The following is a 24,146-nucleotide window of genomic DNA, read 5'->3' as shown; positions in this document are numbered from 1 at the left end:
CTTCACTACTCCAACGTACAATGACAACTAATGGACATAGTAGAGCAGACAACTAGGAGTGCCGCGTGGCTGCCTGAAATCTTTGGTTTGCACCGGTCTGAATGGGACACCAAAGTGCTGAGCAAAACTTTAAGATAAAGAGGAGATTAGTTGCTGTCAGGCCGCTGGCTGCATGTGAGTGCAGTGAATGAAGAGGCATTAAAGCCAGACAAAGCTGGGCTACTCCGGCCTTAACACCACTTCCTCTACTGCACACGTACACACACACACACACACACATGCAAACCCACTCATACAAAACCTGCAAGCTAGCAAATGCTTGCACAAGGTTACAAATTAATGAGGACTTGGGGCACCGAAATGGCCTTAAAAGTAAAAAAATGCTTACGTAATAAAAACTGTCGGAGAAAGAGAAAAGATAGCATCCCCTCCCATTTTTGCTTGTGCCTTTTTTTTTTTTTTTGCTTTTCACCCTCTTCATATTTAATTGGCTGAGCGGCCATTTTTTTCCACATGAAATGTCCACTTCATTTTTTACAGTGCGTTTTTGGCCAGAAAACAATCAAGGACACAGCCTGAAAGGAAAATAATACACTGAAACTGTGCAGTCTGCAACAGACCCCACACAAACCACCATGTCAGCAAAAATGAAACAACCAACATGGTAAAAAACTAAACAATGGTGCCGAGGAGGCTGGTTGGGGACAAAGAGAAGAACACTTTCACAAATTTCCATCACTGTGAAAAGTTAAAACAAATCTTAGACGTGCAATTTCAGCGTTTATTTGCCAAAAGGAAGTGCAAATGTTTTATTTTATTAAACTGGACACAAAAAGGACCACAGGTTGAAAAAAAAATCACAAGGGGGCAAAGAAAGCCCTCTGAAAAACCATTAATTTCACACCCAGATGAAAATTATCTCCCTGCCACTGTCTGTGAAAAATCTGTATGAATTCATCCTCTGCCATACCAAAGAACACAGGCAGTAAAATAAAGCAGAGTGAGAATTGTTCTCATCAAGGTGATAAGTGATGAATGGGTGTTTGACCACCGCAATCTGTCATTTTTTTAAACTTCACAGCTCCAAAAGCTCCGCGGGACATAATGGCTTTCTCTCAGAAGCATTATGGATAACAAGCTCATTTGTAATTATGTAAGGCCCACTAACACATAAGAGTTCATAAACGCTAAAGGCATGTGAGAACAAAGCCTGCCGCCAGTCCTCCAACGCCCACCCCATCAAAAACAAACACAAACACCGCTCACACATGCAAAAAGACAAGGGCACGCAAAGTCACACTTATACAAAATAAAAGAACAACCAGCTTTTTTCAGTGAAACAGATTGAGTGAGTAGGTAAATAGGTCTAAAAGTTACCTAGGCGCCTAATGTGTTTGCTCTGTTCAATCCACTGAAATTACAAAGGTGGAAATAGAGAGCAGAAAATGAACATATAAGGATTTATATATCCTAAAACAAATGAGACATTGGTTGGGAAGAATAGAAGGCAGTTCTAATAACTGGCATGTTCATTCTGCAATCATTTTGGAGCTTTGAGAAGTTGCCTTCATGGCTGCCATGCTGACACTTGTGCAATTGTGTATCAGATGCGACCAGTAAGATAACCAATTACATTTGCTGTTGAGTAATTAGTGAAGTAATGTAATCATTTAGTGATATGTGTGAAATATGATCCATTTTTTAAGTGACTTGTCCTACACTGTTGTTGTACTGACTCATTACTAGCTATAAAGCTATACCTAAAGTTGTTTAGGTATTTTGGATATAAATATCACATTCTGATCATAATAACATACTGATTGCTTCATGTAAAGTAGATGGTTTGTCACACACCAGCTCAGTTTCATACAGACATTAAATATATTATTTGCTCTTATAGTTCTCACAAAAATAGTGAATGAAAATAAATAAATAAGTGGGATTTAATATTATTTCCTGTTTGACTAGTATCTGATGCTGCACCAATCAGAATTTTCATGTCAAATATGGACCATAACTATGTGTAATGTGAATGGTGTCACCCGTAGTGACGAACCCACGGAGAATTATCACCTGACTCTGCAGCACTACAGCGAGTTTTAGCTTATTGTATTTGTTTCAACAACCCTTGCTGTTTCCAGCCACAGCAAGCAGTTGGTTTCAGTGAAAGCTCTGATAAACCCTGTACGCTACCTGCCCAGCACCACAGCAGACAGAAAAAGTTAGCATATACAAAAGAAAAAGCGGACAAGCTAACACTTAGCCACATCAACTATAAGGCCATAATATGTCCAACATGTCTGTTTCTGTTCAGCTTGTTGCAGTCTTCTGCAGCTTTAATTTGGTCATTTTTGTAATTGTAATCTAGTTTTAGACTGTTTCAACAACATTTAACATTTGCTAAGTTTGGCTTCTATTGTTAAATTAAAGAAAAAAAAGGTTTTGTAGAACAACATGTTAAGTAAAGTATTTAAAAAAAGTATAATTTTGGTATTGGTACTGAAACCCGGGTATCGTATCGTATAGGAAAATTTTCAAACGACACCCAGCCGTTTCAAGTTTTGTCATTGTTAAAATAACCATTTTCAATGACCATTCAGCTGTTTTATGAAAAGGCTACACATGCCGCACATGTGAATGTGTTTTTAGTATTTGTTACACATGTCGCAGAAATGCGCATTTCTCCGCACACAAACATTAACAACAAACAGTAACAAACCAGAAGGGGAAAACTCTCCCGTCCACTCCCATCCACCCACCCACCCACTCCCTCACACACTCCAAGCTAATTGGAAGTTGCCCCTCGCTGACCTCCCCTCATACACAGAGTCCTCGCCGTGACGGCAGAGTCTTGCTCATTATCCCCAACAAGGGTCGGCCTTGTTAGAGCCCAAACTGCCAGAACGCACCTGGCTGACATCACAGCAAACCCGAGTCCCCGTTGCCGCGGCAACCACAACTTGGCAACCGCAACTTGGCAACGTCCCACTCTACAGGGGATTGATTGGGTGAGCATTGCAGTGAGAGGTGGATTAGGAGGAGTATTATTGTCTCCCTCGGTGCAGAGGGACACGCAGGGTCTGAGCTTTGCCGTACACTGAGAGGATGGTGGACTCACTGAAACAATGAAGACAGCCCTGGCCTGAACTTGGCTTAACACAGAGATGAAAGATGACTCTCATTTATCCATTACTCATTAATTTGCTAATGTGCTGCAGTGATTAAAAAAATTGTGTGGTGTTCTTTTGGCTGAGCAGGTTGAGGCTTATTATGTATTTTTTGATTACTAAATTGACTCAATTGATCTAAATTACATTATTCAACTGAACAGAGTGAGACAGATATGGTCGCATTTTCACTCAAGTGCCTATTTAATGCACAACCAAATAGGTGCCATAGTAAATATATTTGCAAAGTGATTTTGCAAGGAGAGTTTTCCGGCTGCAAAGTGCACACTTAACCATCGAGTGAAATGAACAAAACTCAAGTGACAATGATGTGTCCGACAAACAACCATTACCCTCTCCATAGCTCCCGCTCTGCTCCTCATCCCTCTTAGGGCAGAGGAGAAGAGGGAAAACCACTCAGTGCCTGAGACAGGGAAGCAAAGTGCAGCTGTTATTTGTCATCATCCATTAGTGAACCAGCCGGACCCACACGTGGAAGCTGCAGAGAGAGGAAATGGTCGGTGTTCATTCCATCACCTGATTTTTGCACCTGATCAGTGCTGCAGGTATCAATATACTGTGTATACAGCGTGGGTCAACACTGGCACTGTTAGACCTCCATCAGTGACTTCATTTACATGCACCCACTTAGTTCTTCACCTGGTTAGTTAAGTAACCTGGTTTCTCTTTATTGTAAAGGCAAGAAGCAGTGCACAGTGCACACAGTTTGCAAATCCCGTTACAGACCTGCAGTTAACATTCACCTTAACCCTAACGTGTCGGTGGTACTACTGTATACATGCAGTGGCACTATACATGTTCTGCTGTTTGTCTGAACCATGTGCTCCAGTCTGTTGAGGCACTGGTTGGAGCTCTGAGCTGGCTTACGCAAGGAGATTCCCTCATCCTTAGAATACAAATATAGTTTCAGAGAGATTTAATAAACAAATGTGAACCAAATAAAATTATACCATTGAATCCAACAGTGGACAGTTTATATAAGGGGATGGAAAAACTGACTATATCTAAGGCCTTGGAATGGTCGACAAACAGGGTTGCACAAAGTGGATGCAGTAATTCCGCATCATTCATCACTATGGTGGTAGCAGTACATGTGCAGTGACCTAGCTCTAAAACCCATTACATGACATTAGACAGCACTGAAATGACTGGAGAGAAAGGCCTTAAACTATACGTTAACAGGGTAGATAACGTTGAAGTAAGACAACAATAATACCGCCAGTAGATTCCATAGTGGTTGCCAATGTGTTATTGTCTCTGGTGTGTCATTGGTCTGTTCGTTTATGGCATTTTGTTTTAATATAAATGTATTGCTTTAACATTAGTCTAACCCTGATAAAGGCTGTCAGTCACAACACATTGATTTAAAGTCTATTTGCTCTCCAAGTGTTGCTAAATCTCCACCTTTTTTTCTTTTTGGATCTTTTTTTTAATACTCTTTTCATTTCCTTGTTATTTTACAATTACAGTTATTTCAGTTTTCTTTTAATCATCTTTTACTGTTATCTTTATCCTTGATTTCTATTTCTATTCTATTTTACAGCAATTTATAATGTTGTTGCTACATAAATACATTTATTTATTCTTATTATTACTGTTATTCCTTGCAAACAAGTAAACGTGGGCCATGATGGAAGCGACCTGTCCTGCTTTTTGCATCTCCTACTGTGTTTCTGCTCTGAACGGTTCAAGGAATAAAGAGGTTGTTGACCAGGCAAGGGGGGGGGGGAGGATATGTGATATGAATCCGATGCTGCCATGATTGGAATACAATGACCCGGCAACACACAGTCTCTCTCTCTCTCTCTCTCTCTCTCTCTCTCTCTCTCTCTCTCTCTCTCTTGCCATGCGTCTCTCTTTCTGAACAAGGTTATCGGCAGAGATTATCGGGTTAGGACAATAAAGGGCAGATTCACATAAGTAGTGAATGGTTTTGGCATGGATTGTCAATTCATTTCACATAGAACTGTGGTTGTTTTGAAAAAAAAAAAAATAAAATAAGGACATGAGCAAATCGTGTACACTGGTAGTGTCACTGGTATGGTAAATGGTTAAATGGACTGTACTTGTATAGCGCCTTTCTAGTCTTCCGACCACTCAAAGCGCTTCACACACTACATATCGCATTCACACACATTCATACACTGATGGCAGATGCTAACTGCACTTCAGTCCAAAGAAACTAACTAATCATTCACACACACTCACACACCAAAGTGAAGGCCGCTCTTCTTCTCACTGCAGTTTGTTCTTGATTTTTAACACTGTACTCCTTGAGGTAATGAATAATTTGCCACACCTTTTTATCGATGACAAATACCGCTAACTGGCATGCAACCTAATTATGATTCACCTTTGAAGCAGTCATTGTGACTAGTTTACTGCTATGTTAAAGTACCAGTTTATTACAACTTCAATCAATTTTTCATAGTTTTGGCCATCATTTCTATTGGTAATAATTACACTGTACAGATCAAGTTCTTTGCTGCAATCTGAGAACATGGTGGCTTCGCTAAAAAGAATCCCAATGGGCAAGAAACACAAACAGTCTGATCCTGGTTCAATTTTGACCTACCGTTGTTGCCGTAGCTGTGCACGCATACAGTTTTTGTGTGCAATGAACGTTTTAATACACTCCGCGTGTACTCACTTTCAGTTTTACCTCCAAATAAAGCTGCTCGTGTTTCTTCCCCCATTGGACTGTGTTATAGTGATCTCGCTATGTTCCCAAATCTCAGCAATTGTTTTGGGGAGTAAAATATTATCATAACCAATAGAAATGATGGCCAAACCTATGAACATAAGACCCCAGTTGTAATACGTCTGAGAAATCCTTTAAAGTCCTTTGTCATTGAATGCTTTCATTATTTTGTCTGTCCCCTCTATATTAAAGTCTTGTGAGCTGAATTTAATGTGTTGTCCAAATTAATTGTATTAGTCTAGACCGAGAGAGCAATAGATACAAAATATTTTGACTGTAGGTGCAGGGGCAGTAATTCACATCTCGGATCTGTCTCAGTGACAGGTTATTAAGAGTTACTTAAAAACTAACTTAATGAAGCCTGTTGAGGCTGCAGCAGCCGAGGTGAGTCTTTGAACACTTCTCTGAACCGTGGCAAAGTGCATCACTTTTTAGAATTTTCACCAGGGGCGTAGCTGTAGGGTCACTCCACCATCCGCCATGAATCTTTGGCAATTAGGCAGAGAAATGGAGAGGGGGAGGGGGTACTCTATTATACCCCAGAGTAGCAGGTGAATGTACTCTGAAGACTTCTGGCTTCCTGTAATGCTGTTCAGCGTGTTACGGGAACGCGTGCAACAACATTTGGGAAAAGAAGCTCTCTGATCGGTTAAATGTTGTGTGACGAGAGTTGTGTGACTGGCAGTTTCACCTGTGTGTGTTTCGTGTTTAGAGCGATCTAGCTTGTAGGAGTCAGTAAACTCAAGCTGTTTGTGTGCACTCTAGCAGACCAAATGAATACTGGAGACAAGGAGTTGAAACTGTGACCGTGTTTGTGCCAGATTTGCAACATGAGAAAAGCGCTTGTATTAAAATACCGGTAATGGTATCTATTTTGGATTATGGGGCCAGATAGTGATAAATCAGTGGTTCCCAACATGAAGTTTGGCACCCCACAGGAGGTCGCAAGATCAATCTGAGCGCTCACAACTTTTTTCTTATCTTTGCTTTTTTTTATTGTTTTATGGGATAGTTTTACCTCCTTAGGTCTCTAAACAGGATTAAAATAAATCAACCTGAGAAGGTAATATCACTCGGCTTAGAACTCACACAACATATGCAACCCGTAACAAGAGGTCACCACATACATTGCTCCGCTTTAAAGTGAAAGTTTGACATTTTGGGAAATTTGCTTATTTATTTTCTTGCTGTGAGTTAGATGAGAAGGTTGAAACCACTTATCTGTCCTTTAAATATGAAGCTGTCATTGTATTGATGTCGCCATGCAACCATCTTAGACTTAAGGAAGTCAGTGTTCCCAGCAAAGAAACAATCTTGCACTTAACCCCCCATTAAACCAATTGTTGTTTTTACACTTCGGTTTTTGTACAGATTAAACAAACAAGATATAAAGTGTTTAAGTCTTTAGAGGTGCTGGAAGGCGGATTTTGTTACCTTTGGGCGATCCAGGCTAGCTGTTTCCCCCTACTTTTAGTCTTAATGCTAAGCTAAGCTAAACGAGTGCTAGCTGTAGCTTCATATTTAGCTTACAAATATGAGAGTTGTATCATCTCTCAGCAAATAAGCATATTTCTGAAAACTATTCCTTTAAAGGGTCACATGCCAAAAATGTTGCTGAAAGTGAAAACTCAGTACAAACACTAGAACCAGTGCCTTAAAACACAACAGCTAAATGCTATGAAGAATACATTTCTATCATTGGTCAGACACAATTTGCTCTGCTGGCCTAATCAGAAGCCTCTCTCTGGCTTCCCCCAATCCACCAACGTCCATCACATTAAACTTCTTATTAGGGTTGGGTAGCTCCTCCATCTTGGGAGTGATCTGTTATCTACAGCACTACAAAGCATAAGAGAAAACACAGAAATTAACTTTAAATGAGGCATCATAAACTGCCATGCAACCCACAGTGACTAGAGATACTGTAAGGCTATATGAGGGCTAATTCAGTAGACATGAGCAGGCCCTCATTTCAGCCAGGTCACAGAACAGAAATCCACAAACAATTAACATGAGCAGACATTATGATGCTCTCTGTTGAAACACAAAAATCTTGGCAAAGTGATGAATGAGATTAATTACTCTACAGTGGGGAGGAGAAACAGCCTGGAGCTGATCAGAAACACTCTGTGGTGCTTTTAGTGATCAACATGGAGCCATTCAAGCAGGCAGGCAGGCCGGAGCTGGAGCACACAGGCAGCAAGGTGCTCTTCATCCAGTTCACATGCCTGGTGATGACTGAGAGAAACAAATGTTCTGATCGTCCCAGCATCGCCCTGCAAAGGCAACACAAAGACGGGGCAGCCGGCCACGATGTGCCGCTGATACCTCTTAAAATCGGACGAATATCGCTGAAATTTCGGTCAATCTGAAAGTAATATCGTCTTTGCATGAGCCAACCCCCCCCTCTCAGACCCCCACACACCCCGGCCTCGAATGGATGGATGGCGAGTCTAACTGAAATGGGGGTTTTCCATTTTCAGTCCACGACCAATGCAAGCGCACCACAGCCGACCGTTTAGCGCATCATAATAAAACCCACAATCCATACCACGCCTCGGAAAAAAATTACATAAAATAAAATAAAAACATCTGGCACACACTCCGAACAAAATACAACAGCCAGCCATATTCCCAGCAGGCTGTCACATTCTAACATTTTTCAAGCATTTGCACAGATGGGGGGGTGTGAGACAAGCAGGAATGAGGAAACTGGAATGACATTGCGCCTGCTTACTGTAAAATAAATTCCCTCGGGGGATGGAGAGCCTCTTTTTTCCCTCTTGACTCCCCTCCTTTCCGACGTGCGAAATTTCCCGAAATTTAGACCATGCAAAACAGGTAGTCAGTCATTCCACCCTCTGAAGTATTTGGTCCAGAACAGTGTGTGAAAGGAGAAAGCCAGCATCCGAGAGGAAAGCCAGCTGTGGGGAGGAAATGAACAGGAAGGAGCGGCCGGGCCGGAGCGCTGCGCACAGGAGAGGAGGCAGGAAGAGCGGCAGAGGTGCTCTCTCTCTCTCTCTCTCTCTCTCTCTCTGTGTGTGTGTGTGTGTGTGTGTGCGTTTGTGTCTCTCTGTCTCTCCTCTACTTCACAATACAACATCCCCCCCATCCCTGCCAGACAGACTGACAGACGACTTGGGTACCAGTGTCAACAGCGACACCCACCAGTGATGAGTGGAATTACAGTATGGGGGGTGTTTAATGCCACAGATCGGCAGCAGCAGCTGGAAAAAGACAGCACTGACATAGGCTACATGTTGCTGCAGGTACATCAGAAGATCATTTGACTTAAAGTCCAACTAAAATCAAAATAAGGTATCACTTTTTACAGACAGAAATCATGTCAGAGTGATTTTTAGGGGTTCAACCCCCGAAGGGGCTGACACCCTATTGTGTTTGTGCTGTCTTATTTTTCATTATTTGTCTTATGCAACAGCTCAAATTCCAGTGAGCTAGAATGAGCTAGAAATACAAAACTTGGCCCAGAATCTGGACATTGTGTGCATGTGCTTCCACAGAAAAATTAACAGGCCATACTCCTCACACCGTAGGGCTGAATGACTTGAAAGTTCTCTCACAAGTCCAGCAAATCTACAAAAACCCTCTTGGACCACTAAAGTCCTCCTAACTAGATTTTCCGCCATTTTGAATTTCTTGAAAAACACATTTTTGACATCTCCTCCTAAAACGTAGGTTGAATTGCTACCAAATTTTCGGTGGATCATCATCGGATGAAGCTTATCAAAAGTTGTATAAAGCTTGTTGATATCTTATTTAGTTTTCAAGATATTCAGAATCAGAAATACTTTATTGATCTCCGAGGGGAAACTCTTTTGTTACAGCAGCTCACTATCACGTCAGTGCACACAGGGATAGAAGTTCTAAGCAAATTAGAATATAATACACTAGACGAGACTTAGCTACGGCAACAGGCAGCATGCACGTTGGCGCATGTGCACGGAAACTGATGGGTTGCAGATTTAGAAATTATCTATCATATCTATCTAGTTATCACAGCTATCATATTATGTAAACCTATATCCAAATTTTTTGGGGGTGCCATTTTTTGCAACACAGTATAAAGTGTTGTAAAAACATCTGCAGTGGTAACATAGCTGGAATTCCTAATTAGATTCTGATTGGTCACAGAATTTGGGGGGACAGAGACAACAATGTAAACAAACTTGCACTTGTAAAGTAACTGTAGATTTTTCAAGTGCAAAGGTGGTGCAGAAGTGTTGAAAAATCTAGCCTGCAAACTGAGGTTAGCAGTTATCTTTTTCCTTGTGGATATTTGTTTGGTCGCTCATTCAGCAAATCCAGGTGCGAGGACAAGATATGCGTCCTTGTTCATAGATATGAAGACATTAGCTTGGAAGCTAATGTGGGTTGTTGTTCAAAGTCTGTGGCTCTCTTTGTGTTGTATGGCAGGCTTCTGGCTGTTAGTGTCATTGTCAGCCTATCATACATAGGGCAGTGGTCTTACTGTTTTATGCAAATACAGATTTAAATAAAATGATTTGATTGGCAATATGCAGAGGGAGTTTGTTGTACATAGACAGACAATCAATTGAATTCCAACCAGCGTTCATTTTGTTAACGAAAACTATGACGAAAAATGTTCGTCAACAACCATTTTTCCATGACTAAGATGTGACGTTGATGAGCTAAAAATAGATCTTTTATAATAAAAACTATGACGAAATGTATGTTTTGTTTTCGTTGACAAGATGAAATGGGACTAAAATGTTAGTGGTGGGCTATCGGACATAAAAAAAATGCTTGACGTGTGCAGATTTCCAGAATCCTAGGTGAGGCTGTCCCAAACAGACAGCGAGTTAATGACAACAACATGGGAAAAAAGAATAGGCTAGATGGGACACACTTATTTATAATTTGGCAGAAAGGAAAACACAATGCACTGTAGTAACGGGAGACAGAGAGACGCCTTGTGGCTGGTAGGCGGGAAGAATAAAGCCAACCTGAAGAGACACTTGAAGGCGCTAACTGTAAGTCCTAATGTTAACTAAGCATATAAATTTGCTAACATTAAGTCAGTGTTACTGGGCAGTCGGCTATGTGAACCTGTGGGAAATTTGCTAGCAAGCCACGTTGGCTTCACCTGTCTGGAAGCCAGTTTTTCTCGCAAAAAAAGTTTTCCGTTTGTAGTAGCAATTATTGAATGAGCCTGACTTCCAGGCTAACGTTGGCTGGTTTAATGTGTTAGCTAACGTCAGTTTGCTAGCCTCAAAGCTTGTGAGTGAAACTTGCAGTGCTTGACAATTAACATTATAACTTGTCCGCGACAAGTAAATGTTTTGGTCAGACAAGTGAAATGCTTTATCATATATATTGAAATATATAGGGAAAAACCGTGTTGGTTTTTCAGACTTGTTCCCCAATGTGTCTAAATGTTGCTACTGTAATGTTTGTAGCCTGCGGGTTTATTTATTTATATATTTGGACAAGCAACTTGTTATGCTCGATCCATTTTCACTTAGGTGTCCTTACCAGAAAAAGCTTAATGGCAAGCCCTGAACATGCAATTACTATCTAGTAAAACTGTTGTTTATTACACAGCAATTGATTTGGATGATATTTGTGTATGAGCTCTAAATTAGCTCTTAATTGACTAATTGTTTCAGTACTTGTGCGATTTTAATGGTAATGAATTAGTTTAGTTTAAAGAGAGAAAACATTTTGAACAAAAGTTGACTAAAATGAGTTGTCATTGACAAAATCTAGACTAAAACTAATAAGCATTTTTGTCTAAAGACTAAGACTAAATCTAAAATTGCTGCCAAAATTAACAGTGATTCTGACTGGTTACACAGATAGGGAGATCTGTGAGACCAAAAAATATAAAGTTTTCATTTAGCATACAATTTTTTTTTTCAAGCGAGTGCACAGGATATAAAAAAACATTGAATCATTACTGAAAGACTCTTTCTTGAATTGCATACACAGAAGAGACGAAACAACACTATTGTTAAGGTATTTGTAAGGTTAGGTTAGGTGTGCTAACATGCTCATGTGCTTTATGCCAACAGTAAGTATGTTAACCTCAATATTGAAGGATTGGCCCACCTAAATTACAAACAAACTAACAACTGAATTTTGTTTGTGATGCCGACAGCTTGAAAGGCTAGAAAGAGCCATTTCTAAAGAAACTGGAGTGTGCCTTCTTTAGCTGAAACCATTTTTTAGAGAACCTCCTTTAACCAGCCTGCTCCAAACTGAAGGCTAGTGTATTAACACTAGTTAGGAGCATCTTTCTGGATAGCTTTTGGTTGGAAGACAGCTACTTTTGCCACTGTGCAACAGTGTATGTCAGCTATGTTGAATCGCAACAGTTTCTATTAAATCTTTCCTTTTCAACACCCCTGATGGCAGTCTCAGCAAGAAAATGAACATTGTTTTACCATAGCCATACCATAACCTCTGATTTCTCTGCCTCCTTAACATATTCCACTGTTCCTTAACTGTGACCCACCCACATTGAAACCAAAACTCCCCCTTTGTTAAAGTGGCTAGAATAGAATATACAATATATGCAGAGACACACGTGCCAAATCAGGACAAAGCCTTTACTAGAGGGAGTTAGAACACAGATGGAGACTGGAAAAAGTTTGTAACCCAGTTGAACTGAGCTCTGTATATCCTCTGACTCTTGTCTATCTCTGGCTCTATCTATATTTGTCTCCCTCTCTTTCTGCCTCTCTCTTTCTTTCACTTCCTCTTTGTCTAACATTTCTTTGTTCAGTCAACTGTAAGCTATTTCCAAATGCCACAGTCAGTGGCATCAGTGGCAAACTAAATCTTGCACACATTGTTCTTGGATGCACTGTTTGCTTCATTGCACAAGAAATGTCTTTGGATGTTCAGATTATCTATACACATTGCAGCAAAAATGTTATACTTTAACAGTGGAAGAACCAACAGTTTGTTGATACAAAACCTTAAAATATGACTATTTATAAGCATATGTACATATTTATGGTGTAACAATGCACATTTTTAAGACCCATAATGTGTATTGTGAATATGAAATTTGTGTTACCCTGTAAACAGCTCGCTGTCTACTGGCTGTGTCCCAGATTACTTTAAAACTGCTTGTGTCCAACCAGTCCTAAAAATACCTGGGCTTGATCCTACCCTCCTGGACAACCATCGTCCAATCTCCAAACTGCCTTTTATTTCCAAGGTTTTCGAAAACATTGTTTCTAAGCAGCTTCTTGATGCTGTGGAAAATAATAGAACCTTTGAAAAGTTCCAGTCTGGTTTTCACCAGCACCACAGCACTGAGATGCAAAGTCACTTTGACCTTTTAATGAATGCCGACGCAGGCACGTGTTCAATTCTTGTGCGGCTGGACTTAAGTGCTGCCTTTGACACTATTGATCATGGCATTCTTCTTGATAGACTGAGGCACTGGGTGGGCATATCTGGCACTGCACTAGACTGGTTCTTATCTTATTTATCCAATAGGAAATTCTGTGTCGCCATTAACAACTTCATGTCATCCTTTTCCCTATGGTGTGCCACAAGGTTCAATAAGGCGACCAATTGGCCCCCCTTGGGTGATGTCATCTGCAGACATGGGATTTCTTTTCATTGTTATGCGGATGACACACAGTTGTTCCCCCCTGTCAAGCCCACTGACCTTAGTATGCTGAGTTCTCTGCAGGACTGCCTGTCTGACATATAAAACTGGAGGTCGATAAATTTTCTCCAGCTCAACTCAAATGAAACAATAATCCTTGTTATTGGGCCCCAACACATCACTAAACAAATACTGCCATCTACTGGCTACCTGTCACAACATATCAAGCCTGTTGCAAGAAATCTTGGTGTCCTGTTTGATAGCAGTTTATGTTTTGAGCAACATATCACTAAGCTTGTCCAATCATGTTTTTATCACCTCAGAAACATTGCAAAAATTCAATCTATTTTAAATCTTAGTGATGCAGAAACTGTTGTACATGCTTTTATCTCCTCCTACCTTGATTGTTGTAACAGCCTGTTCACTTGTCTTAATCAAAAAACTTTGAAATGACTGCAGACTGTACAGAACTCAGCTGCTAGGCTGTTATCCAGGACCAAGAAGTACGACCACATAACACCTGTTTTACCCTCTTTACATTAGCTCCCTGTTTGTTTTAGGATTGATTTTAAGATCTTATTGATTACTTTTAAGGCTCTTCATGGCCTGCCTCCAGATTATATTTTAGACCTTGTAATCTCTTATGAACCTTCACGTAGTTTGAGATCTTCAGGCAGGGGTCTTCTGTCTGTTCCTGAGTCCATGATGAAAACTAAGGGGGACAGAGCTTTTGCCATCAGGGCCCCGAGGCTCTGGAACAACTTGCCCGAAAAAATTAGGTTGTCTGAGTCAGTGTCTTCTTAAAAGTCAGTTCATTTTTATCGGAAAGCATACCCTGATCTTAACTGAGCTGTCTGTTTATTTTATTGGCTTTTTTGTATTTTATCATTCTCTGTGGTATTTTATTTCTCTCTCTGTGAAGCACTTTGTACTTTGTTTTGATAAGTGCTCTATAAATAAAGTTTATTATTATAATTAAATCTGTTTATTCATTTATTTGCTGTATCATCCCCAGTATGCTCTCTTCACACTGTTTCTTGCAGTGTACTCCATTTGAGCTATTCTTATCTGTAGCCTACCCTCTGCAGCTCTAATGACCTGACATCTCCACGGGGATCATTAAAGTTTCATCTGACCTAATCTAAAAATTGAAGTCCCCTTAAGCAAGGCACTTGTCTGTTCCAGTGAAGCTGCTCAGTGTCCATCAGTAGGAAATGTGTGTTGTAGCTACTGACAAGCTGCTTGCAGGTGTCAGTGTGTGTGTGTGTGTGTGTGTGTGTGTGTGTGTGTGTGTGTGTGTGTGTGTGTGTGTGTGAAGCACAATGCTGCAGGGAGGAACACATGCTCATTTAAACCTATGTTAACACAAAAGAATATGTCAAGCTGTGGGTATTGGCTTGAAAGCAGAGCGGTGATGAGACAGTGTTGTGATTATGCAGCAGTGGTGAGTTGTTATCTGCACAGTGCTATGTCTGGCTCTTGAAACTGGCAACAAAAACAAACACAGCACCCACCTGCCACACTGGCGCACGGTGATATCATGTGGGAGAGAGACAGGAAGAAAGAGAGAGAGAGAGAGAGGCTGTGAAGTCAAGACCTACGGCCTGTCAGTCTGTGCGCGTCTGTGAAACAAAGACTAAGGATGTTTCATTTAAAACACATACACTTTATCATTTCGTTTGTCTATCCATTATCTATCCATTTATAGAGTGTTACCTAAGGAGGTGAGAACAAAGGTAGTAAAGCTGTTTGAAAGATCTAAATCTGCAAATTAAGCGAAGCTGGTGGACTTGTCAGAAAACATGGCGCTTACCACTTCAAGGGAGGAGATTCTGCCGTATGGGCTCTACTTATTTTTCCTTTTTAGGAATATCGGCTGGTCAGTTGACTACTTTGGTCCAGACTGAAATATCTCACCAACTATTGGATGGATTGAAAATTAAATTTTGTCCAGACATTCATGGTCTCCAGAGGATGAATCCTACTGATTTTGCTAATCCCTGACATTTCCTCTATTGTCACCATGAGGTTCACATGCGTGGTTTTGAGTGAAATGTCTCAGCTAGTGTAAAATTTGGTACACACATTCATGTCTCCCTCGGGATTAATTTATAATATAATAATAATTCTGATCATCTGACTTTTCAATTAGCATTTGTCCAATAATTTGGTTTATGACCAAAACTATGACGTTCCCATCAGCCTCAGCTGTACTTTGTGTTTAGTGCAAATTTGCAAATTTTAGCATGCTAACACACTAAACTAAGATGGTGAACATGCCTTATACCTGCTTAGCATCAGCATTGTCATTGTGAGAATGTTAGCATGCTGACATTAGCATTTAGCTCCACGCACCACTGTGCCCAAGTACAGCCTCACAGAACCGCTGGCATGTAGACTCTTTAGTATTGTTTTCTTAAGATTTTGGCCAAACAGAACAGACTTTTACACCACAGTTTGAGTCAGACAACCTCCAGATGTGCTATGGCAGATTCAATATCATTCCAATTATAAATCACATTTACACCTAGATGGAAAATCAGCATTTTTGTGAGTTTGTCAATTGTTCTTATTGTTCTTATTGTATTTCTGATGTGATAAAATAAGATGTTGTGTTTGTCTGCTACTCGTAGTAGAAGATTCCAGTCATGTGTTTTGAATTTCGGTGTTTGAGCGACCCCTTTGTTTACATTTTGATTACAGATTGCCCCTTTTGCTGATCTGTTGCACTGCATCTACTATTGCTACATTATCTCTTTGATAATAATATGATTTTGAAGACTCTGTTCCAACTGTAAAATGTAGGCTACAGTTACTGTACATTTTTACTACAGATGGAGTGTGAGTAGAAGCATGTGAATATGATAGGCTACATATATATGGTTATCTTCTGCAATAGCTCTCCTCCTATCAATATAACCAGTTATCTTTCATTTGGACCTGTTATCTTTTCACTGAGTCATATTTAATCCATTCCAACTTTATCATCTATATTCCCAGTAAACTAACATGTGTACTGTTCTTGGTTTTTAATTTTAATTCTTATCTCCAGAGCAGCTCCTCTTCTGATAAATTCTCATTTAGACTCAGGTCTGCTCAGGTTACAGCTAACCACATCTTCTGTAGTGAATAAAACATGACATTGCCTTTGCTGAGGTCTGAATCACGTCCTTTTCTGTAGAAGCAGCTTGTAAAGAAATTCCTCCCTCTGAAGGTTAACCTTAGTCTAAAAATCAAAGAGACAGGAAGAAGCTCTGGGCGGAGAGAGTCTTTGTCGGCTGCAAAGTGAAAACTCAAATGTTTATGGAAGCTACTGTAGGAAGACACTGCAGGTTTTATTGATCCACTCCGAACTGCCACAAACCATCCATCCATAATGAGATGTACACAACTGTGAGCACAGGAACTAGAGATCACCCTTAAACCAGTACATCCATACAGCTGCTTATTTTTGCTGTTATACAAACATCTTGTGTCTCTTGTTTTCTTGAGCACTAGGCATTTCATCCATTGTTTGGGCATCATCAGCCCAAACAGGTCAGTTTCTTCAGTTCACAGAGGAGCATGTAATACCTTCTGTTAAATCATGAAAACCAGTGGTAGCAGAAGTATTCAGATCCTTTGCGTTAGTGAAAGTAAAAGTTGGTGGGGGTACAGGAGGCATGCAGGCCAACAGGACTACCAACGGGGCTACCGAGGGTCGAAAACCAGGCCACACAACTGGTTGCTTGCTCTTGCAACCCTTCCCACGCTGCTGAACATGGATAAACTCTTCCTCATCTGCACTGCTAGTGCTATCGCTAACAGGCTTGCTATCAAGCCTATGTATCAAGCATGTGGCTGAAGCTTTCTGGAGTGCCCGTGACCTCTAACGTAACGTTAGCAGCCGATGAGCTGTTCTAATTGACTGACACATCTCTCTAGAAGAGACACCCTATCTGCAAAAGCAGAACAGTTATCACAAACCATCGTAATACAGTTAGCGAGGCTGCGTTAACTGCGGGTGACTAAAGGCTAAGCTAGTAAACTAGGCTAAGCTTGACGCTAAGCTAACAGAGTAGATATGAAAAGATTAGGACGAGTGAAGAGATTAAAACAGAATATTGAGGAAGGAGAGAAATTGTAGACAGAGGTTATCGATCTCAAGCAAGTCACAATGTACGTCACAGGAAGCAGCAGGGGCCCTGCTTCCTGTGACATCACTCTGGTGGAACTGCTATCAACTCATAGACATCTGAAATGTGACAAGGGGCCCCAACTAGATGCAATGCATTGTGTTTTATAAACTTATTGTTGTAAACTTGTTTTTTCATGTAAAATCTTAATCTGAAAAGTTAACAAATAACTATGGCAGATAGGTCAAATTAATGTAGTGGCGTAAAAAGTACAATATTTCCCACTGAAATGCAGTGGGGTAGAAGTAGAAAGTAGTATAAAATGGAACGTAAAGTACAAGTACCTTAAAATTGTACTAAAGTCCATCACTTAAGTAAGTGTACTTACTTTCCACCACTGATGAAAACTGAATATGAAAAAACCTATAACTGAGGTTATGTAACATTAACAGATTTTTTTTTTAATGTGCTCTTCTCAGAAGTGGTCAGAAAAAGCCTTTTTAACACTGCAGAACATATCACAGCCTCTTCAAATGGAGAGAAAGGGGGAAGACACTTGAAACTGCAATATACAGTATATTTTAATTATGACTAGTAGTTGTTAAGTTTCAGAATTCTGCAAGTTTTATGGACCAGTGATCTGACAATGGCCTGTCTGCCGATTGTGTGGAGCCCATTGTGAAGGCATCAGTTACAGAAAGATTACAGAGAGGTAAAGCGCAGCAGTACAGGCAGCCGGTGAATAAGTAAGCGGTGTCTCTGTGGATCCTGTCACCAGCACAGATCTGAAGGTAAAGTGGCACTGCACAGCTTCGGAAAGTTGGTGGGAGTGAGCTTATCTCAACTCTTTGCCACTAATCAGATTCCTTTTTAAAACTTCCCAAATGTGTTCTGCTGAAACCCTGCACCATGAGTACAAAGAGGAGAACATGTTTCCACGGCAACACAGTCTAAGATGTTCATACTAGTCACTGTTTGAGCTGGAGTCATGGTTGTTTAAAGGTCAAAATGTTTTTTGTAAATGGCACCTGTTGTTTTTGTGTGCTTTTTAATTCATGAGAAGGAAACTGAAATCATCCCTCTGAGCTGGCGCTATATAAATAAAATTGAATTGAAATTGAATTGAATTTTAATCTGAGATCAATAATTCAATCCCTAAAATATATCAGAAATGGCCCCACTGAGACCCCATCTTTACACAGCCCAGTGTTGGATCGTTTTATTAACTACTACTATGCTACAGTAATATTTGTCTCTGTCAGTAGTCGTAATTTGGGTTACAAGGGATGAAGTCGGTAGTTTAGTGAGATGGAGACTGAGTTTCAGAATTCAAGTCAGATTAAACATACATTAGTTGATGCACATCATGTGTCTAAAGAGGAAACACATTGTGATTGTGCATGATGATAACTGTTCATTTTGTTAGGACCCATTGTTGTAATTGGATGTGGCTTGTAAAAAACATTGTTGTTTTACATTAAATATACTTTCATAATCATAAAGCCACAAGATATTTGTCGACTGACTCCAATAACAATTGGAGTTATTTCCCTTATCTGAGCTGTTTTTTTTTTTTTTTTTGCAGATTTGTGGTGGTGATATTTGGCACAGGTAGCTGACAGCAGCCATCTCGTGGTATGAACGGGTATTGCACACAATTATCTCCTGGCATTATCTTGTTTCCATCATCATCATAGAAGAGCAAATATCTTCCACTCTAATGCACTGTGCATCATCAATTTAGAATAAATGTATAGAGAGATATAGTCGATACTGAATCCAAATGTAAACACTAACTGATAATATTGTAGTCACCCAAATTTTTTGCTACCTTCAAGTGTTGTGGAAAATATATTTCAAAGAAGTTAAAAGCACATTAAATGTAGTAGTTTGTATTATTATAAATTTCTATTTTATCTTTTAAATCTGTCATTTTACCAGCATTTATATTTTATTGATATTTTACTTTATTTTTAGTCTCCACTGTAAAGCACATTGTCCTGCATGTTCTAAAATGTGCTGGGCCTACATAAATAAACACTTATTGATTAACTAATTAATGTGGACTTTTCCTCTCCATGATTTTGGCCAAAACCATGCTAATCTGCATTAATCTGCAAAAGCACTCTAATGTCTCTATTGAAACTACAGTACAGAATTTCTTCTTTTTCTATCATTCTGTAACTTTTTTTAAACCTTTTTTCTAAATAAAACAACCGCCAAACAGCCGACAACATCATGGATAGATAGGTATTTATATATTTTATTCTTGAGATTTACGAGGTGATCACGAATGCAGCATAAGCCTTGGTGCCTCTCAGAGCGCTCTCCTCGCATCCTTTTGTGTCTCCTGTCCAATCAGCGCTCGGATGCGGTCTGCTGGCCTCTCATTGGTCGCGAAGGAGGAAGATGCGACGGCCATGGAGAATAGACAAGGGATTTTTCAAACCATCCTACTGATGTGATTAATGTCCTTAAATTATTTTCATGCATTGACTCGTCGCAGTCTATACTGTAAGGCCTCTGGATTATAACCTACTGACCGCTAGTCGGTTTCGGTGTTTTTTGTTTTGTTGGGTCGTTTGATGTGATGTCGGGCCCGTCGTGCTGCTTTGTAGGTGAAGTCACTCCCTAGAAATGTAGCTTGGGGTTACAACACTGGTAGAGCTATCACTGAAGGTAAGAAAATACTAAGAAACGGGACTTAGACGCAATAAAATGGCGCCATGAGTTATTATGAGAATCTAATTTGACTTGTGGTCCCGGTTTTATACCTGATACTTGACTTTTGGGCCTACCTATGAACGGGCTGCCTGGTTTAGCGTGAGATACTTCAGACAGCTGTAAAAATGCATGAAAAGCAGAACTGTTTAGATTTGACAAATGAGAGCAATTGCTTTTAATAGTGGGTCAAAAATTATCAAAATGTAAAAATGTACTAATATCTGCAGAGTAACATGTATCATAATGCATATGCATATTATCATAGGAAGTTATGTGTGGACAGGGTCTGTCAAGCAACTTTGCCTAACTTTCATGTTATAGCTTCAGTTTCAGTAGTACAGTAGTTTGGAGAATGATAAATAGCTTATTCATTTGCACACTCTGATAGATGAAAGGGAACCTATAGAGTTGTGTGTTTAAATAAAAGTTACAGGTGCTCTTCTTGTAGTTGTTGCTGTGTGGACGATGCACGAGCGATGTCTGATGTTGAGGCCACGTACGCAGACTTCATCGCCTCTGGCAGGACGGGACGCAGGAACGCCATGCACGACATCCTGCAGAGTCCCACTGACCCCGAGGGACGAGAACTGCCCCTCACCCTGTCTCTGTCCCAGCTGCACATCAACGCAGGAGGGGGAGGTAAACTACTGCATTATACTGTAGTGTATACACACGAATTATCCACATAACATCAGCATTGCCATTTTAGCTCAGTACGCCAGATCTCCCTGCACGCCAAGTCTATCACAGAGGGATTTAATCTTAGTCTTTTCTTGCACTTACATAATTCAGTCAATAATTCAGGACTAGAAGGTTGGTAAATGATATGTGTGCAAACATCTGGTGTTAGGGGCAATTACAAAGCTGGCTGAGATAACAAATGTTTAATTCAGAGAGGCAGTTATGCTCTGTGAGTTGAACTTCACACAGCATTGGAAAAAGGCATTCTTCAATATAACTAAGAGTCTACAGCCATGCTAGCAGCTCTGTGAGTTTGTACTTATGCACAGGGGCGCTTTGAGCTAAATGCAAACATCAAGAAACGTGCTCACATTGACAATGTTAACATACTGATGTTTAGCAGGTAATATTTACCAGATTCACCATCTTAGTTTAGCATATTAGCATACTAACAAAGTACAGCTGAGGCTGATGGGAACGACATTAATTTAGGAGGTATTTGGTCATAAACCAAAGTATATGGCAAATAAAATGTATTATGGCACGTGGTGGCGGACCTACAGGCCAGTCAATAGACCAACATTGCCATCTCTAGAGCCACACTACTAGTGTGGATAAAAAGTTAGGCATTATTGGGACCCAAGAATATAGCCTAAAACATGCAAAAACACTGATGTAATCCTATTAATATTCATGTCCTTCCTCATTTTTCTGCAGATGGAGACGACGCTGAGGACAGCCAGAGTTCCTCTTCCTCCTCGGCCCACAGGGAGGCTGAGCAGAGGAACAGCTAACCTGCCACATACTCCTCCTGCCAGTGGACTGAGAGTTGCAAGATGGATTCCAGCTGCCATTGTGATGAAGCCGTTCGTCCAAAGTGGGCTGGTAGCCGGAGGGTAGCACCACCACTGCTGAGGTGCCTATAAGGAGGGCACTGACCCCCAGAATCCACTGTAGAGGCGCTGTGCTGCGATGTGATCACCTAGTGCTCTCATGACCCTGTGGCTCTGCAATAGAATAACAGACTGTTGGCAGGGGAGTATTTCAGAGTTGGGGTAAGCAGAGAGACACATTTGTAGCTCTTGTACAGCTGATTTTACTTTCAGTCTTAGTTACTAAACTCTCAGGCTGGGTGATTGGAATAAAAAAGAGAAAATAGACAGAGATCCTATGTGAGTTTTGTAGTTCGAGCAATTTGTAAGACCACTGAGACGTGCTGATGTAATGGGTCACAGTGGGAGTAGCATGTTTGTAGTGATGCTGATAGAGATTATATTGCCAGTTAATGGCTTGTGCTTCCTTTAAATTGACAATACTGTAGAGGGAATTGGACTACTCAGCTTTAGTAGAGCTGGAAAACGCCATGAACAAAAACGCTGGGGCTTGGTTACTTAATCTGTTGAAAGGTGTGTTCACTGATTCTGTTAAACATATGTGTTTGATGGTCAAAATCCAGTCATACTATATGTGAATCTGGCCTATATATATATATATATATATATATATATATATATATAGCAGAGCACTGGGATGGTGGTGTAACAGTGTTCTGTTGACCAACAATACTTACTGTGAGTATTGATGAGAAATTTCGGCTTTGTCGGCAAATTATGGCTCATTTGTTAAAAAAAAAGAAATGATAACGGTGTACTATCTTTTAAATGTTTATACTTTTTAAATTTACTTTTCTAATTATGCCATTATAATCACACCTTAAAGGAGTAGTTTTTGGAAATGTGCTTATTCGCTTTTTGCCGAGAGGAAGATGAGAGGATTGATACCACTTTCATGTCATTATGCTAAATATGTAGCTGGAGTCAGCAGAAAGTTAGCTTAGCTAAGGATAAGAAGTGAAAATGGGGAAACAGCTAGCCTACTGTAGCTCTGCCCAAAGGAAACAAAATCTGCCTATACCAGCACCTCTAAAGCTCACTAATTAACATGTTATATCTTGTTTGTTTATTTCGTCCAACAACTGAAGTGTAAAAACAACAATTAGCTGCTTTTTTGTAGGTTCCCTGGTGTTTTAAAGAGTATTCATTAGCCCCGAGATTAGCTAAGTGTGTTGCTGCTTCCTCTGGTTGTGTTGTTCATTCATGTACTCTGGTTTCCTGGCAACGGAGCAACAGTGTTGTTTTCTTGTTTTAGAAAACAGGTGTTGATTTATGACCAACTGTAGATTAGGTAGCTAAGCTAAGCTAACCAGTTGCTGGTTCCAACTACATAGCATACAGACATGAGAGTGGTATCGATCTCATCTAACTCTCGGCAGTAAAGTAAATAAGTGTATTTCCCAAAACGTTGAAGTATTCCTTAAATGTAGATATGCAATACTCAGTGGAGCTTCCAGTAAATGTAACATGTTTGTGTGAAAGGCTGAGGCTGAACTACAACCCTGCTTCTTTGTGTAATAATAGATACATCCCATAATCATCATTTGCAAAGACCATCATGCATGCACTGTTAAAACTGTTAATTTTGTTATTTTCTCCCCAATATAATCTTACTGTAATACTACAACTTGACTGTGTCTGATTCTTATTCATGCTGATAATAATAGGGCAAATATAAGTCTTTTTTATAATACTCATTCAATCAGGTTTTCAAGTTGTAAACTGCCATGTGACTGTATAGTGACTCACACCCGCTTCAACAACACTGTAAACCCGGCTGTTCATAATTCAGCATGTAGAAATATAGCAGGTGCATGTTTCTGCTAAATGTGTAGGTGTGTGTCTGACTGCCTGTAACCATATTTTCTACTCTATGTGTCCAAACTAAATAAATAACTGATGACAGTAAATAGTTTCTTGTCTTGTTGTACTTCTGCCATTTGGCCAACAGGTTGCACTGTGGGAGAATTTATAAGACTTGACACTAAAAATGCATGACACTCAAACTGTGGTAAATACTAAACTGTATAGATTATGTTTAACACACGTGTTACCATTAACATTTTAAAAATTAAGTATTTGATTAAAACAAATAAGGGATTCAGGGTCAAAGGGATTCTGTGTGTTCATATGACATATTGTAAGTCTTCTCTACTTCTCTACGTCTTCTCTCTGTCTAATGTTGTGTTTCCGTATTTAAAGACCTAAACGACCATCTGTCTTCAGTGACCAAGTGTG

General features: G+C 40.0%; 2 protein-coding genes across 16 annotated transcripts in view; one reads left to right on the top strand and one right to left on the bottom strand.

Annotated features, from left to right (window-relative positions):
* The window catches only part of ctnnd2b (catenin (cadherin-associated protein), delta 2b), a 185,118-nt gene extending 176,305 nt beyond the window's left edge, over positions 1-8,813 (bottom strand). For 12 of the 13 annotated variants that reach the window (XM_044218779.1, XM_044218781.1, XM_044218782.1 and 9 more), the window contains exon 1: positions 8,627-8,813. The gene's annotated coding sequence lies outside the window, so the exon portion shown is untranslated. The remainder of the gene's footprint in view (positions 1-8,626) is intronic. The other variant, XM_044218787.1, reaches the window with a different exon arrangement.
* An 11,177-nt stretch (positions 8,814-19,990) lies between these two features.
* LOC122887202 (cAMP-dependent protein kinase inhibitor alpha-like) lies at positions 19,991-22,872 on the top strand. Of its 3 annotated transcripts, none has more exons than XM_044220177.1 (3): positions 19,991-20,289; positions 20,768-20,973; positions 21,733-22,872. In XM_044220177.1, exons 2-3 carry the CDS (start codon positions 20,811-20,813, stop codon positions 21,807-21,809), a joined length of 240 nt encoding a protein of 79 aa, XP_044076112.1. In that variant the 5' UTR covers positions 19,991-20,289; positions 20,768-20,810; the 3' UTR covers positions 21,810-22,872. The 3 variants fall into 3 exon arrangements, with proteins under 3 accessions (XP_044076112.1, XP_044076114.1, XP_044076111.1); XM_044220179.1 differs by having other exon boundaries at positions 20,762-20,973; XM_044220176.1 differs by having other exon boundaries at positions 19,993-20,289; positions 20,783-20,973.
* Positions 22,873-24,146: the final 1,274 nt, after the last annotated feature.

This window comes from Siniperca chuatsi, linkage group LG13 (assembly GCF_020085105.1).
Source record: "Siniperca chuatsi isolate FFG_IHB_CAS linkage group LG13, ASM2008510v1, whole genome shotgun sequence".
In the NCBI taxonomy this organism is placed as follows: domain Eukaryota; kingdom Metazoa; phylum Chordata; class Actinopteri; order Centrarchiformes; family Sinipercidae; genus Siniperca; species Siniperca chuatsi.
This window is presented reverse-complemented; position numbering and strand designations above follow the sequence as displayed.